A 16286-nucleotide genomic window follows, 5' to 3' on the forward strand; every position below is an offset into this window, starting at 1 on the left:
AGTTGTCCAGCCCTTTAACAATCTGCTGAATAGACATTCAAAAAAGCTGCTTCTCTATGTTTCAGGTCTGATCAGGGAAAGCACAGGACATCTACTCTCAAAGACCACTCCTTATATTTTGTCTCTCCTAAATAACTTTAATAGGACACCACCATGTTACATACCTATTAGTGTACCCAAGTTGGAATTATCAAAGAAGTTTGTTGGACATGTCAGTGGCAGAGGCTTTGATATGTACTGAGTTACAGTTTCCTGAGATACAGACTCCTTGGAGGGTGAAGTTGGCTCTCTAAGGGAACGTGACACTGTCTTCCTTGGAGATCTCGGTACTGTCTCTTGAGTAGTCTCTCTTGAGAATCGCTCTCTCAATTTTAGCGCTCTTTCTTTCCATTTTCTAAGTTCCTCCTTCAGTTGAAGCTCATTACTGAGTAGGGAAAAAAAAATTTCCAGCATTTAATTAATAAAAGCCTTCAGTTGTTCTCTGAAGTAAAAAGATAAAAAATCTTGACAAGACAGTTCCTACATCTTCAGATGACATATCACAGACAAGGCCTCCTATGATACCCAAATGTATGTATCGGTTCTAGAGGTACAAAGTTTTGTGGGCTTTTTTTTTTTTCCTTCTTTTTAAGCTAAGATTCCTTCCAACAATTTTATCGTATACATTTTTGACTAAGTTCATCTTCCAGTTACTGATAAACATTTAGAACAAATTCTTATGGAAGAAAGTAATTGAAAGCTCAAAAGCCATAAATGGGTACATACACACAAATAACATCACTAGCTTTTAATAAAAGTTTAGACTTGCTACATTCTTTTGCATCTTAAGATGAGCAGTTACTCAATTCTATGGGTTTCCTAGAAAGAAATTGTGATAATTACTTAATGATGCTTACCTTAGTAGAATATCATTTTGTTTCTTCAGGTGCAAGTTTTCTTTCTGCAGCTTAACTTGTTCAGATTTTAAAACAAGCATTTGTGTGCTCTGCACAATACCACTGCCACCACCACAAGTAATGGGCATGGGCATTTGGGATTGCTGAGGAACTTCTTTTTCAGACGTTACTAGAAAAAATTTCATACAAATATGTGTATTATTATTACAGTGCTTAAAAGTCACATCAATATGTATTTTAGGTATGTCTATACAAGATTCCTTCCTGTAGTCTTACATGGAAAACCTCACTAGGTTACAAGTGTAATTACAACAGCTATTTTTAAAACCCACTGTATGGGAACTGCTGAGTCCTGGCCTGAACCACTGATTGATCACCTGAGGAAAGGACTGGGTCAGCTGTGGGAGCACAGGTGAAGGCAGTTCATCTGTGTGACTGGAAGGGATGCAGCCTGGCTGCACCTCTCCTGGACCACACATAAGGGCTGAATGCCACCTGGGAAGGATCTTTTTCTAGAGATCCCTCCTTTGTGAAGTCCTTTCTGCAAACCTAGATCTTTGGATACAGGTGAGCATTCTTTCCCTGTTTGTTTCTTTTCCTATTTTCACCACAATAATATTTCTAGCTGTAACACCTATTCTGACACTGACCATCAGTAATCACATTGTCAGGGAGATATTAAGAAGCATAAGAGATGCTTCATTGGGCCATTTAGCTTTAATATAGTTTGAGTCGTATCACTATGTAGGGAACCTCAGTACAGGAGAAGCATGGATGTATTGAAGTGCATCCAGAGTAGGGTCACAAAAAATTATCGAAGGGATGGAGAACCTGTCCTACAAGGACAGGCTGAGAGAGCTGGGGCTGTTCAGCCTAAAGAGAAGGATCTGAGGTGACCTGATAGTGAACTTTCCATATGTAAGTGGTGGCCATAAGAAAGGAGGTCTGTTGTGATAAAACAAGGGGAAATAGTTTGAAACTAAAGGAAGGGAAATTTAGATTGAATATAAGGAAAAAGATTGTTTTTATGATAAGGGTAGTGAAGTATTAGAACAGTTTGCACGGAGAGATATGGTGGATGCCCCATTCCTGGAGACATTCTGAAGATCAGGCTGGACAGGGCTCTGAGCAACCTTATCTAGTTATCGATGTCCCTGTTCACTACAGGGGAGTTGTACCAGCTGACCTCTAAAGGTCTGTTCCAATTCATACAATTCCGTATTTCTAGTTCTAATCATAGAATTAGAAACATAAGGCACTACAACTGCAGCAGCTTATCTCATTATGATTGCTAGTATGACTGAAGAAATATACAAAAAAACAAAACAAGACCTGCTGTGATTCTAATACATGGCACATGCAGTTACTGTATTTTAACAGCTATCTCTTCCAAAGCTCCTAACCCTTCTCATATCTTTTTGAAGTAAAAGGCCTGCATTCCAATCTGGAATTTAAACTATGTAACATTAAAACTGAATGCTTAATATGAAACAGTCCCTTATTTAGGTCTTGAATTTACCAGTAACATCTTGCTCTTGTTGCGCTCTTCTAAGTTCTTCTTTTAGCTTTCTTAACTGTTCTTCTTGGTGTTCTGCAAGAGCTTTATAATTAGCAAGTCTGCATTGGTGGGGAGGCAGAGAGGGGGGAAAAAAAAGTTTTAAGCTTCATAATTTAAGTTGCAGGAGAACTTTGATTTTTCAGTTGCGCTAACAAACAAAAATGCATAGAAAATAAAAAATACATAATGACTAACTCTACATCTGGTTGTCAGCTAAGTTTTAGTTAAAGTTCTGCCAAAAAGCAGAAGTTTGAACTGAATTAATTCTCTGTCCAGTGAGTTATAGAGTGCTCCCAGTTGCTGTTTCTCCCTCACATCTCTTTGTCAGAATAGTTATGATTTATGACTGAACGTAAGTTGTTTGAGACATGAAAAAATGTTGAGAGCACTGGTCTTGCTCAGCCTAGAGAAGAGAAGGCTCTGGACCTCATTTCAGCCTTCCAGTACTTAAAGGGAGCTTATAAACAGGAGAGGGAGTGACTTTTTACACAGTCCGATTGTGATAGGATTAGGGGAAATGGCTTTCAACTAAAAGAGGGGAAATTCAGGTTAGAATTTAGGAAGAAATTCTTTATTTGGAGAGTACTGAAGCACTGAAACAGGACGCCCAAAGAAGTTGTTGATGCCCCATCCCTGGATGCATTCAAAGCCAGTTTGGATGGAGCCCTTAGCAGCCTGATCTGGTCAGTGGCAACCCTGCACACTGCAGGGGGGTTGGAACTACGTGATCTTTAAGTCATCTTCCAATCTAAGCCAATGATATGACTTTGGTGGATGTACAGGGAAGGAGATTGGTAATCAGCTTGAGATGCATATGATTTTTAGTTTCTCTGGAATGCAGATAGAATAAAAAACTAAGACATGTAAAGCTGAATGTTTACTACTTATTTGTCAGGTAAGAGTTGGGAATAGGTAGTTAAGAACTATGAAAAGATAAACTTGAACTTACTTCATATCGAAAGAATTTGATTGCTTCATTCTTTCCATATCACATTTTACTAATTGTGTTTTGAGCTGATCAATTTCTTCTTTGTATAACTCAGCACCTTTATCTAATTTTGCCTAAAAATAAAATATCTAGTATGAGTTAAGGATTCTTACAGAGCGACAAATCTGGGGACTGCTTTGTTTATTCTTGCGTACCACATCTTGCAGGACAACGTTTGAAGCATACTCTAGAGTACGAACATCCACATTATCAACTAGCACCATAGTAGTAGCTGCTGTTCTAACTTTGTTATAATGCACACACTCACATATTAGCTTCTAATACAATAACGTTTTAACTTGTCTTTGAAAGTTGCATTGGTAGCAAGTGAAGCTGCATACTAAACATGCGAGTAGAGTGTATTAATGGTAAGAATACCATGCAGAATAAATTGACTCTAAAACACTGTCTCTTCATGTTAGAGAAAAATGAGAAAATAATTTAGCTTATACCTGAAGACTCTGATTCTCTGTTAGGGAAGTTCTGAGGCACTTTTCTGTCTCATTGAGTTTAGCTTGTAGCTGGTTGAGCTCACTTGAAGCTGTTGTTATCCTTATCTGTGCTTGTAACTTGTTTATCTTGTCATCTTTCTCTCTGAGATTTTTTCCTGCTTCATTTACTGAATTTTCCAACTTTTGGAGTTTTACTTCCAGAGCCTATTGAGATGAGCAGTTAAGAGTAATTACATCATAATTTATGATTATGATCTCATGCTGTTACATTGTTAATACAACTCCCCCCCCACACACCTTGAGGGGGAAAAAAAGAAAAAAACACCAGAACAACAAACAAAGAAGAGTCCCTATACATTCTGTAATACTGTTCACTGATTTTGTGTCATCTGATGGCATTATGGAACGCTCAAGTCTAAAAAAGGTGATTTGAGTGTTAGTAACTGTAATGTTAAGTATGACAGAGGGAAAGAGTTCAATTCCTAGGAATAAAGACAGAATTCTTCCCCTGCTTCCAGTTTTAGGGAATACTCTACATCTAACAAAGCTTCAAGAGTACCACATTATTAGAATCTATACTTCAGAAAAATTTGGGTGCATTTTGTATATGTTTGTAAACTGACGTTTACTTGGATACAGAAAACAGACAGTTAAAATAAATCCCATTACAGGCAAGAGTTTGACCTTTCTTTCACTTTGGGAATAAAAATAAATATACAAAAGCAAAGCGTATTCTGAGGCAGCGTGGCAGAAATTTACAGCTACCAAACTTTTCAGTTTATGGTACTCCCACCTAGAAAATAAGCATTAAGTTTTTGCACCTTTATATCTTGTTTTGCAGCCTTTAGTTCAGTATGAAGTTTGTAATTTTCTTCTTCTAATAGAAGATGAGCAGAGCCACCAGGGGCCAGTTGTTGTTTCAGGGTGTTTAGATCCTTAAGCAACTCGTCAGATTTCTCTTTTCTCTGTTTCAATTCAACCTCAGCATTCTTAACATATGTCGAAGTTCTGTCATCCAAATCTGAAGAAAGTTGAAGGAGTATCTGAAAAATAATTTAAAGATAAAATTTTTGAACAAACTAGAAATAAGTAAAGAAATAGGAAGTTTGCCATTGTTAACTGTACATTCTTGATTCTGCATCCTATTTGAAGACACTTGCTACCAGAAATGAAATTACTGGCACTCAGAAGTGCTCAGAGGGCTGCAGCACTTCGATGCATCTGAAAGAGCTGGAGTTGTTTAGCATCAAAAGAATGCTCCAGGGAGACCTTATCGTGGCCATTCAATTCTTAAGGGGGTCTTACAAAAGAGATTTATCAAGATTCCAAGGCTAACAGCTTTACACTAAAAGAGAGTAGACTTATATTGGCTAGAAGGAATAAATTCGTTTACACTGAACATGGTGAGACGATTCAGCAGTTATCTCACCATTGTAGTGTTCACACTTATGCAGCATGGAGCTTTGAGCAACTTGATCTAGTTAAAGAAATCTCTGCTCAGGGCTGGGAGGTTAGAGTTGATTTTTGAAGATCTCTTATCATGATTTGTGTTCCCTATCCAAACCCTAATGTCACTATGAAGAACACAATTGTTTGGATACATTTTTGCTAGAATCCATTCCCTGACTGAAGTACAGACAACCACTCAAGAGAAAACATGCCCACTGGACTATGCTAGAAACCAGTGTGTTTACCATGCCAGATAAAGATGATCTTCATACTTATCAGGTGATAAGTATACCAGTTTTTGTTTTAAGTAACAGCTTTTATCCACAGAATGTGTCTATCAAGGACTTCTTCCTAACAGCCTATCAGCATTGGAAAATCCTGGAGAACAAGGCTGACAATTCTACAAAAGAAGTCTTTTTTCAATGAGCTGAACTTAGCAGGGCAGAACTGAGTCACAGTACACACAGGAGGAGGGTGATGAGCTCTTTATGCTCCAGATCAGTATCAATAGAAGAAATACTAATATCAATATCTTAGGAACAAATGTTTGCTGGAAGCTAAGAAGACTGTTCTTAAGAACTAATCATAAGACAGAGAATACCTTCCCATAACCTGTTTTAGATTCTAAGAGTTGTTTGATGTGATTTCCAAAGTTGAAATCTCATTAATTTAGTTTATAAAGCATTTCATATTGCAGAACATCACCTTTTTTTTCCCCCAAAACGTGGAATGGGTAAGAAAGGAGCAAAGGGAAAGGACAGCTGAATCAAGTGATTTACAAAAAAATACAACTAATTTGACTTTCTGAAGATAGAAAAGGTACAAGAATATCAATTACCATCAAGTTTTTATAGAAAACACGTTAGCCATGTTAAAGGGTTAAAGGTCATTTGTAAAGAACAGGAAATCCTGAGGATATTAAAGCCTTGAGAATGTAAATGCATCAGGCTGCAAAGCTCTGGAAGGAACATTTAAACACAATTATAAACCTTGTATTCAAGATTCAGGGTATTAAAAAGCAAACTGTCATGGTTTTCTGCAGGTATTCCCTGTCATAGCATCATGCAAAACTGACAAGAGCTGGGTCAGCTGCCCGGAAGCTGCAGTTCCTGCAATTCCCAGCAGCCCCAGTAATTACCATGTGGTTTCTGGGAGGAAAGGAGGTGACATAACCATGGCTCTACTTCCTTCTGTAATACCATCCACAGCACAGTTAGAAGGATAGCTCGCTCTCCTATTGGACTTGTTACCCTTTAGTCTTTTTATATTGTTTTTATCTCATATTCCTTCACCATTTCCAGTAAATTAGTTTCTCTGTTACCTGAATCTAGCTGTACTCCCATTTTTTTGTACTCTTGTCAGGGTTTTGGGAGGGAGGCCTTCTGCCCCAGAGACAAGACCACATGAACCCATCACACAAACATACCAAAAAACCTGCCACATACACACGAAATTATCTCCCAGGAAATCTTTTTAAGCACAACTTTCCAACTTAATTGCATGAGGGGGAAAAGAAGACTTAAAGAAATCTAATTATTCCTACATTTTACATAGTTAAATACTAAAACAAGTGCTGATAGTAATGAACTTCAAAATATTTTTTTGTTTTCAACTAGATTACAGAGGTATTTAATACAGAACACACATTAAATACATTTGTTATGAATCAAGTTTTTATTTACCTTTCCTTTTGGAGTCCAGAACTTAATGACTTGTAAAAGCCTTTCGTTATCCTTCTGTAACTCTTCTTTAAGTTTTTCTGTATCACAGTGGTGTCCTGAACAAGTTTCCCAGAATTGTGTTGTTTCCTTTCTAGTACTTGCTTCCTGCTGCAACTCTGCTTCTATGCTGAGAAGTTCACTCTCCATTTCTGATATATCTTCAAGGATGATCTTCACAGAGAAGGGATCAAGTTAAAATATTGTTTTGTTGTTAGGTGTGTGTGCATATATATATATATATATGCATATATATATATATATATATATATATTGATATTTGCCCTCTCAGCTACCTGTATATAGAGGAAGTACATTTTAGCATCTAACTATTCCATTTTTGCTAGACTAAGAGGAATTTCACTATCCCCTACTAGAAAAATTCGACAATCCAGGCTCCTGGGTGCAGGTGGGAAGGTGAAAGTAGATGAATTTTCACTAACAAACACTTTTCTAACTGCTAACAAAAATATCTCAGTATCACATAGAAATATATTCTACAGAGCAAACTAATAAATAATAGTCCAAACATTTTCTAACTTAATTTTTATCTACTTTATCAAACCCAATTCATTTTATTAATTAAAAAAGAATTGCTTTTCCTTCGTCAAAGTTTAAATAGCCCATTAGACTAGTGCAACCACTTTACATCATGTCTTGAAATACCCAAGTCTTTGAAAATTTTAAATCATACCTGTGTATTCAAACGCAAGCTCTGCCACACTTTGACATTTAACTCTTGAGAAGATATTTCATTCTGATTCAAATGACACTTCTTCAGACACTGAATTTGAACTTGTAACTGGTATTGTTTTTTCTTTTCCTCATACAATTCCATTACATACTTGTTAACAGTAGCATGATAATCCTTCTTCTTTGAACAAACACGACTGAACAAAAACTGTTGAATAACAACAAAAAAAGAACATTAGGTAGCTTATGTGAAAATAGAGATCAGGTTCTTTAAGAATATTAGTTAAACCTTTCTTGTTAAACATCTTAGGTAATGGTATTTATAAAGATGACTGATATTTTTATTGCCAGAACTTTCATTCTATCACTATTTTGCCTCTCTTCTCCCTCCCTTTCATAGTAAATAAAAAGCACCAAAACTATATGTTTTACTATACTTCTGTTCATGATGACAGTAATGCTTTTCTAAATCCTTTTAATTTTTCCTAATAATTGGAGTATGTTTTCTCTATGGAACTATGGATTGAGGAAAGTCTGAATGACCACAGAAGTTAAACTTTTTGGTATTTTTACAAAATAAGCAAATCTCCAAGGCATTTTCCATATCTTCTCCAAGGAAATACGTACTCAGATGACTAATCTGATTTACAAACAGAACACTTCCCATCAATTAAAATTGATTAGTACCAATGAAATACTACTGTGGAAAGCAGTTGCATTACAGTAAAAAAAAAAATAGAGGTTCATTTATTTAAACAGTTCCATTTTTTTTAGATATGTAAGGAGTCTATCTTCTTTAAAACAAGATTTCTGAAATATCAAAGCCAGGTTATATAGAATCCTAGCTGTTAATAGTGAGACTATTAGAAAAATGAAACAGAGCAGTATGAATTATCCACATATTCAGCATTTTAGTTGGTACCTTCAGTTTGTTCAATAAACTCTGGAGATGACCATTAATTCTCTCATTTTCCATTTGCAGTCGATTGACTTCTTTACTCTGTTCCAATGAAAGCTGAGTCAGTATTGCAGCTATCACTGCTTTCTGACAATCCAGTTCAGCTTTTAGATTGAGAGACGTTGTAGAGAGACAATCATACCTCTTCCTTATATCTGGGAATATCTCAAGAAGTTTCTAAATATGAATTAAGCAAATTAAGTCACAATAAGGAAGAGTCATTAGTTATAAGTAAGCTGAACATCACATTCCAGGTTAACCCCCACAGCATGCATTATGTTTTACAAAGGAAGCAAAGAAAAGCAAGACCTGAAGTCTGTCCTATTGTCACAGATGAAGATTAAAACAGTAAGCTGGGCCTGAAATAAAATTTGTTGTCTGTTCATGAGTTTACCACCCAGACTGCTCTCAGAATGGGGCTGATCTCTTTGATCCGCTTGTGGAAAGAAAGATCACGACATTGCTCTAACACTCTGCCTTCTGTCTTCCTTTGTGAAATGGACATGCTGCTTTCTTTCCTAGGAAAGCTTCTACCATAAGTTTAAAGCAGTTAGCAAGCTATGAAATGCAAATATGCTTCAAGGGACTATTAGTAAACCGCACCTCACAAATCACATACAAACCTAGATCACACCTTAAGGCAAATATAGGACAGCCTAAATTTACAGGCCATTACTATCCTCATTTTCAATTTTTAAAGAAAGAGGACTCACCAATTCTTTATAAATCATACACAGAAGTAAGGTTTAGGCTCCTGAATAAATGGTATTAAAGTTTGACACATATCCTTTAAAAAGTACAGTAGTTCACCTTAATTTTCAAGCTTTTCTCCACCAGGCTGTCATCATCCATCTGCTCTGCATTATCCGGTAAGTTCACTTGAACAGAAGTATCATTCAGGTCTCTCTGCTTCAGTTTGTTTAGAGCACATTCCAGTTTCGCACTTGTTTCAATACACTACAATAAATGCACACGTAATTAAGTATCATTCGAGAAGGTAAGTTACTACTAACTTAGGTATGTGGCTTGCAATACCAACCATCTCAGAACTTTTTTGCAATTCCATCTTGAGTTGGTCCCGCTCAGAGCTGATGTCCTGGAGAAGTTTTTGTAGCTCATCTTTTTCTTGATTAATTGATGAGATTTGTTCTTTAAGTTGGAAAGAATGAGTAGCTCTTTCAGCTAATAACAGGTCTTTTTCACTTGATATGCTAGTTAGCATCTCAGTTAACTGTTGTATCTGCAATATTGGAGAAAAAAACAACAAAAAAAATGAGCTGGTCCTAGTCTATAGACTCCACTATGAAAGACTAAAATGAGTTGTCATGTCAAATACAGACAACTTCCAGTAAGTCTGAAATTCGCACTAGCAGCATGAAAAGTTTAAAGATGATTTCAACATTTTAATCTCTCAGAAGATTAAGAATAGCATTATACCCACAGAACTCTAGCCAACTTTGGGTTGCACTAAAGCAACGTGAAAACAAAATGCAGTCAACATAAATCCACATTACAGAAAAACAGAAATGGAAAATTAACAGAAGATAAACACAATTGAATTGTCCATTTATCTTCTCTAAGGATTTGAATACTAATTGTTTACCTAAAGCCATCTTTACTTATTTTGTCTGTAGATCTAATAATGTAAGTTTGACAGATGAAATGCAAAGTAAAAATTGCAGAAGAGACTGAGATGGGAAGATCTAAGCAGCAATACTTGCTGAGAACTGGTTACAGTTTGAAATTGTGCAAAGCTCCAAAGTTTCCAAACCCACTTGGAAGTCATACTGTCTACACAGTGATTTTTAAAGTCTGAATGAATACATAAACAACTACCATTGTATTAAAGATGGACATGGATTTTTGCAATATGTACACTATAGTGGAGCAGCCAACTCATCTGAGATGAGTTGAAGGTGCTGCTTCTAAATTTTACTTAAATCATTACAGAATCCTTTGTCATGTTTGTGCTTGTTATAGAACACAGAATGACGTGCTGGCAGTTTAAAATTAAATAGGATTTGTCTTGACCAAGAATTTAGCTCAGGGATTAAAACATCAGAAAGCAGCACTATGGAGTAACTAGATAAAATCCACAGACTCCCCACCTTATTTGTTAGGCTGTCCTGTAAAATCTCTGACCTCCTCTGAACCTTTAACAGATGTTCTTCCCGTTCTTCAGCTTTCACTTTCTCATCGCTGAGGAGTTCTTGATGACATTTCAACTCCTTTTCAGTTTCAAGAATCTGAGATAAAATTAGACCAATAAATATTTAAAAAGTTGAGATATTATATGAATCTACTACTTACACACCAGACTACTCTATTTCATAGGAGTTAAATACTTAGGAAAAAAAATCACAAATTGTTCAGTCTGAGCATAGAAACTTACATATTTTTTATTTGAAAAGTTTATTCTAAGAAAAACCTGCCAATTAGAATGTTGACAAGTCCTTAGCATTTAGTGTATAGAACTGTACAAAATATGCTATCAAACACGCTTGGACTTACTTTCTACGATTCTTGTTTCAGAGAAGAGGAACACAAAGGAGAGATGTGAACCTCATTCGTATTACTTTAACTGTCTAGAAATAATGACTTCACGTGAGACAACTTTACGAGTGGGAATACTGTCAAAATAATTTTATATTATTTTTGATTATAGGAGTAGCATTCTTTACACTAAATTTCTAAGTTTCAAGTTTCATAGCAATACAACTAACACTCAAATACCTAAAGTCAAATGAATCAGTAGCACCATAGATTTGAATCATCTACAGATTGCTGATTCCAAATAAGGATTCCAGCTCAACACTGAACCAAACCATTACCTTCATTGTTGAATATCCAGAAGCAAAATAAAAATTTAGAGAATTTGTCGCTTTCAGTGTTAACTTCAGAACTCAACAAGATATACTATAGCATTCAAAAAATATCACTAGAGCGTTTAGCTAATTCAACACATGCATTTGCTCATTCCTTTCTAAATGAAGTAGCTTCAGATAAGATTTTTGAAAGAGCTTGTATATATCCTAAAATACAATTCCACAAGACAGAAATTAAAGCTCAACAATATTTTTCAATTTGGATATATAATATCCATAAGAAATTTTTCCAAAACAGTTTCAAGAAACAGCCAGTCTGCTCTTCAACATTTATAATTATTATACTTAAAGACAAAGCACCTTATTAATACTCTCCTGTAGGTTAACTTCCAGGTTGTTCTTCTCTGCTTGAACACATTCCAGCATTTCCTGGAACTGATCTCTCTCCTGCGCCAACAAAGCACATTGTTTCCCCAGCTCTTGAAGTTTACTGCTTTCATACTCTGTTTTTTCTTTTATTTCTTCCAGCACCTGTTGCCTTTCTTTGGTTACTGAACTTAAGTCCTCATTCAACTCGTCTATCTACAAAGATACAAAAAAACCACAAACAAAAAAAACAAAAACACAAAAAACAGTTTAGCAACAGGAATTTTTACTAATAACTATTATCATAAGATCATCTATCAAAAAGTAAAACTGCCCAAATTACTGTAAGTACCTTTTCCCTCTCATTAACCCTTGAGGAGATGGTCTCTAAATTAGTTTTAAGAGGAGTTTATATTATTGTACTTGCCTTTTCTTTCAGTTTGTTTATTTCCTCAGTTAGCTTTTCTTCAGTGTTTTGTAGTTTCTCTTCTCCTTCTGCCAGCATATTTTTCTGAATATCAGCTTGCTCTTTCTGATGCTTTAGTTCTTCCTGCAGACTTTCCATTTCTGTCAGAACTTTTATCAGCTGCAAAACAAAGTGTTACATAGCTGAATGCCCAGTATGACTTTCTTAAATGTTGCTCATTTAAGTTAAGAGTGGTAGACAAGGCATTTGAATTTCTAGGAGAAAAACACTTGAAACTGCAAATTCTTTTCCGAAATAATTATTTACCACACTTCAACTTAGTTTCAGAACATAGCAGCTTAATTTTTGTTCGCTGCATCTCAGGCCAAGTTTGTCTGAAACAAGCATCAAAGTAAACACGTTTTCTAGGCAAATGCTTGGAATTCTGAATAAGCAGTATCCTGCTTTCAAAACAAGGAATCAAGACAGAAATGCAATAGCAAATCAATTTCAGTTCTGGATTTAGCTTTCTCTTTGGTCACCTCATTCTGGGTTGAAATGGTAGAAAACCTTAAACCCTTTGATTTTTGTAACCTTAGATTACTTTTACTGTTCAATGCTAAATGCAAAGCTACTGTAGGTTGGAAATGTAACAAACTTGTAGAGCATTTATCCAGCAGGTGGACAACTATGGTTAATCCAGAGTGGCATAGTGACCAGAATAGCTGCAAAGGAAAATTAAGAGAGAAGTTCCAAAATCCAGATTGGATTAATAGACTCAATTTTTAGTTTATTGCTGCTGAGAACAAATGAAGAGGAGGGATACTGAACAGCTGATAGCTACAGGACTGAAGGAATTGAGTGATATAAAGTGCCTTTAAAACAATTATTTCAGAGATTTGATACATACTTTCTCCTTGCTTTCCTGACAATCAGCCTTCAACTGGTCTTTTTCTGTTTTAGCGACCTCTACCATTTGCTGTAGCTCATCTTTCTCCACATTAAGTAAAGCTATTTTCTCAAGCTGCTGAGAAATCTCCTCATTCATTCTTCTTTCTGTTTGTTCTTTTTCTGCCAGTAGTTGGCTATACTCAGAAGAGATGCGAGTCAGGTTTTCAGTTACTACAGTGAGCTGGAAAAACAAATAGCCTATTAATATTGCTGAGATTTCTATGGATGTTTGGGAAAAAGAAACAGTAACTTTTTAAGTAGCTTTTTTTTGTCTCAGTGGTCAGGTTGATGTAGGAAGTGTCAATGGATCGCATTTCAAAAGCATCACCAGCACATATGGGTTGTTACAAAAAATTTTACAGAAGAAATATCCATCAGTTTACTAATGTTGCAAAGAAATGACAATTTTACTTACACGTTAATCCTATTTCAGCGTTTCTATCTCATTAGAAAGTGTGTATAAAAACCTACAGTTCATGATAACTCCAGCAAAACAACTGCACAGCAGATAATGCTTGATAGAATCAAGTCTATTTTTTTTCTTAAAGCAACAATAGCTTCATATATAAAAATAAGCAGAAAAAATAAAATTATAGTAAGCATACAAGTGAAAGAATGAGCTAAATTGCCCTTTAGTCTCTTAGGTATCCTCAGTTACATAGGTGAAAGACAGCATGTTAAACTTCTTAACTTTATTATAGTTAAGACTGTAAAAATATATTTTTTTTAAATTAAAAAATAAATTGAGATCAAATAGGAGCACTGGTGTTAATACTTGATCCTTCAGCACCAACGCACATTTTGTTATAAAGGTTGTAGCTTACACACCAAATTGCAGTTTGGTTATATTTCCACTTCCTCTATTGTTATGGCCTTCTTTTATGAAGTAGTTAAAAAAGGTGAAAAGCTTTAAGTCAATACATTTATTGAAACCTTTCAAATTGAAGTCCATATAAGATAGAACTTATTTGCTTCACAAAACTATATCTGACCTTCTGCTCCAGTTCAGTTGTTTCCTTCAATGCCTCTTGCACTTTCAAGAGTTGACTTTCTTTCTCTGAAATAGTTTCTTTCAGATCCACAATGGTCTCTTGATGTTGTCTGATGGAGTTATGAGCACGTTTCAATTCTTCCTGCACTTCTGAATTCTTTGGACACAAAACAGTTCAAATTAAAGCTTGAGCATCATATCCAAAAATTATGACAGAAGTTTACTAAAGACTTTGCCTTAAAGGTATAGAACAGTTTTTCTTACCGTGCTAATTGCTTCCTGTACGGTGTTTCTCAGATGGTCTCTCTCATTTTGGAGATTCTCCAGTTGCATTTTAAAATCATCATCTCTTTCTGTCATAGTGCTCATTTCTTGACAGTCATGCAATTTTGGAATAAGATCTGTTTGTTCCACTTTTTCAGATTCCCTGTTAAATTCACTTGCCTTCGCTTCCTCCATTTCATGGAGTTTCTTTTTTGTCTGGCTCAGCTCTTCTCTTAGATGAATTAATTCCTGCTCAACAGATTTTTCTTGAATCACTGATTCCTATTTTAGGCAGCAATAGAAGTCAACACATTTAGGGAAGCAGTGATAAGAGAATTCTATCAGACCTTTGACAAGCTATTTATGAAAAAAACGGAACCTATTTTTTAAAGGAATTTGTATAGTATGTGTAATTATAAAGGAAATTAATAGGATTTGACTGAATTCAATATTTCAAATTCCTTAAAAAATACATATGTAAAATTTGAGAAGATGTCTTCTGAAACAGGTTGCCAAAAGCAGAACTTCGTGGCTGTGGTTTAATCCTGAGGAAAAACAAATATGCTATAGAGATCTTGTCCATATATGTAGTCTCAGCATTAGATAAGACCAGGTCGGATGAGGCCCTGGGCAACCTGGTCTGGTATCTGGAGGTTGGTGGCTCTGCCTATGGGGGGGAGGTGGGGAGGGTTGGAACTTGATGATCCGTAGGGTCCCTTCCAACGCAAGCCATTCAATGATTCTGTGATAATATCTTGACATCTTATCTTTTCCAAGTTTGTCCACCTCCCCATAAATATTACTTTACAGATATATTTTATAAATTTATATTTTTCAAGTGCATTTATGTATAAAAAACATACATGTGCTATCTGCATGTTCAGTTAAGGAAAATGTTGGGTGTAAAGGCCATCAACACACCTTGCCTAGAAAACAAAACCAAAAAGGTTTCTATACCTTGAAAAAGCCATCCTGTATCAAGATAAAATTCTGTTTACAGGGAAAGTTTGTCATAGCTTGCTATTAGTTGCCCAGACTAATGGGCAACTGATAGTATTGGTTGAATTGCCTTTTAGGTAAACAATACTGCTTGTGGTGTCTGATAGCCTGCAGTCAAGTAGTAGGATCCTTCTCTGGTTTATTTAGCAAGCTATTATCGCTCAAAGTAAAGTTTAAACATGCATGCTTTGCATTACAAACTTAGTATAATACTTACCAGAGTTCCTTCTCCATATTCTTCTTTTTTTAGATGTAAACTGTCCAGCTTATCCTGTAATGAATTCTTCTTCTCTGGTGTAAGGGAAAATATTTGTTCCTTTAGCACCTGAAGCTCATCACTTTTTCTATGGCTTTCATTTTCTGCAGCAAGCCTGTCTCTTTCCGATGTGATGTTTTTAAGTTCTTCTGTCATCTGTGATAACTATAAAGTATGCAAAGATAGCATCTCCAACAATTCAAAATAAAAACTAAAACGTAAAAACTTTCATTTATTCAGCTATGGTATTCTTAAACAAATCTTTAACAAATTGTAACACATCTGGGGGAAAATCCAATAGTCTTTGGCCTTTCTGTCACCTGTTCTAAACACTAACTTTTTAGCAGTTTTTTCTCTAATACTGGCTAAGTTTTATTTAGAAAATATCTGATAGGAAAAAGCCAAGTAAGAAACACCTTTCCATCTATTTATATGCATTTGCTCTTTCAAAAAACCATACAAATACTAAGTTAACATCAATTAATTTATTGAGTCTTGCAGTATAAGTCTACTGTC

The 16286-nt window shown here is 35.5% G+C and overlaps 1 protein-coding gene across 3 annotated transcripts in view; it reads right to left on the bottom strand.

The window, feature by feature from the left end:
- The window catches only part of CENPE (centromere protein E), a 39260-nt gene that overhangs the window by 2113 nt on the left and 20861 nt on the right, over window positions 1-16286 (bottom strand). For 2 of the 3 annotated variants that reach the window (XM_090139342.1, XM_031608864.2), the window contains 18 exons: window positions 15732-15935; window positions 14516-14797; window positions 14253-14408; window positions 13220-13441; window positions 12331-12489; window positions 11898-12119; window positions 10821-10958; window positions 9752-9952; window positions 9523-9669; window positions 8677-8889; window positions 7756-7962; window positions 7026-7235; window positions 4716-4937; window positions 3895-4098; window positions 3404-3516; window positions 2416-2513; window positions 897-1065; window positions 165-424 (listed from right to left, as the gene is read on the bottom strand). In XM_090139342.1, coding sequence (XP_089995468.1) covers window positions 165-424; window positions 897-1065; window positions 2416-2513; window positions 3404-3516; window positions 3895-4098; window positions 4716-4937; window positions 7026-7235; window positions 7756-7962; window positions 8677-8889; window positions 9523-9669; window positions 9752-9952; window positions 10821-10958; window positions 11898-12119; window positions 12331-12489; window positions 13220-13441; window positions 14253-14408; window positions 14516-14797; window positions 15732-15935 — 3427 coding nt within the window. The remainder of the gene's footprint in view (window positions 1-164; window positions 425-896; window positions 1066-2415; window positions 2514-3403; window positions 3517-3894; window positions 4099-4715; window positions 4938-7025; window positions 7236-7755; window positions 7963-8676; window positions 8890-9522; window positions 9670-9751; window positions 9953-10820; window positions 10959-11897; window positions 12120-12330; window positions 12490-13219; window positions 13442-14252; window positions 14409-14515; window positions 14798-15731; window positions 15936-16286) is intronic. The other variant, XM_090139341.1, reaches the window with a different exon arrangement.

The sequence above is a fragment of the Phasianus colchicus genome, chromosome 4 (assembly GCF_987193195.1).
Source record: "Phasianus colchicus chromosome 4, bPhaCol1.hap1.1, whole genome shotgun sequence".
Classification (NCBI taxonomy): domain Eukaryota; kingdom Metazoa; phylum Chordata; class Aves; order Galliformes; family Phasianidae; genus Phasianus; species Phasianus colchicus.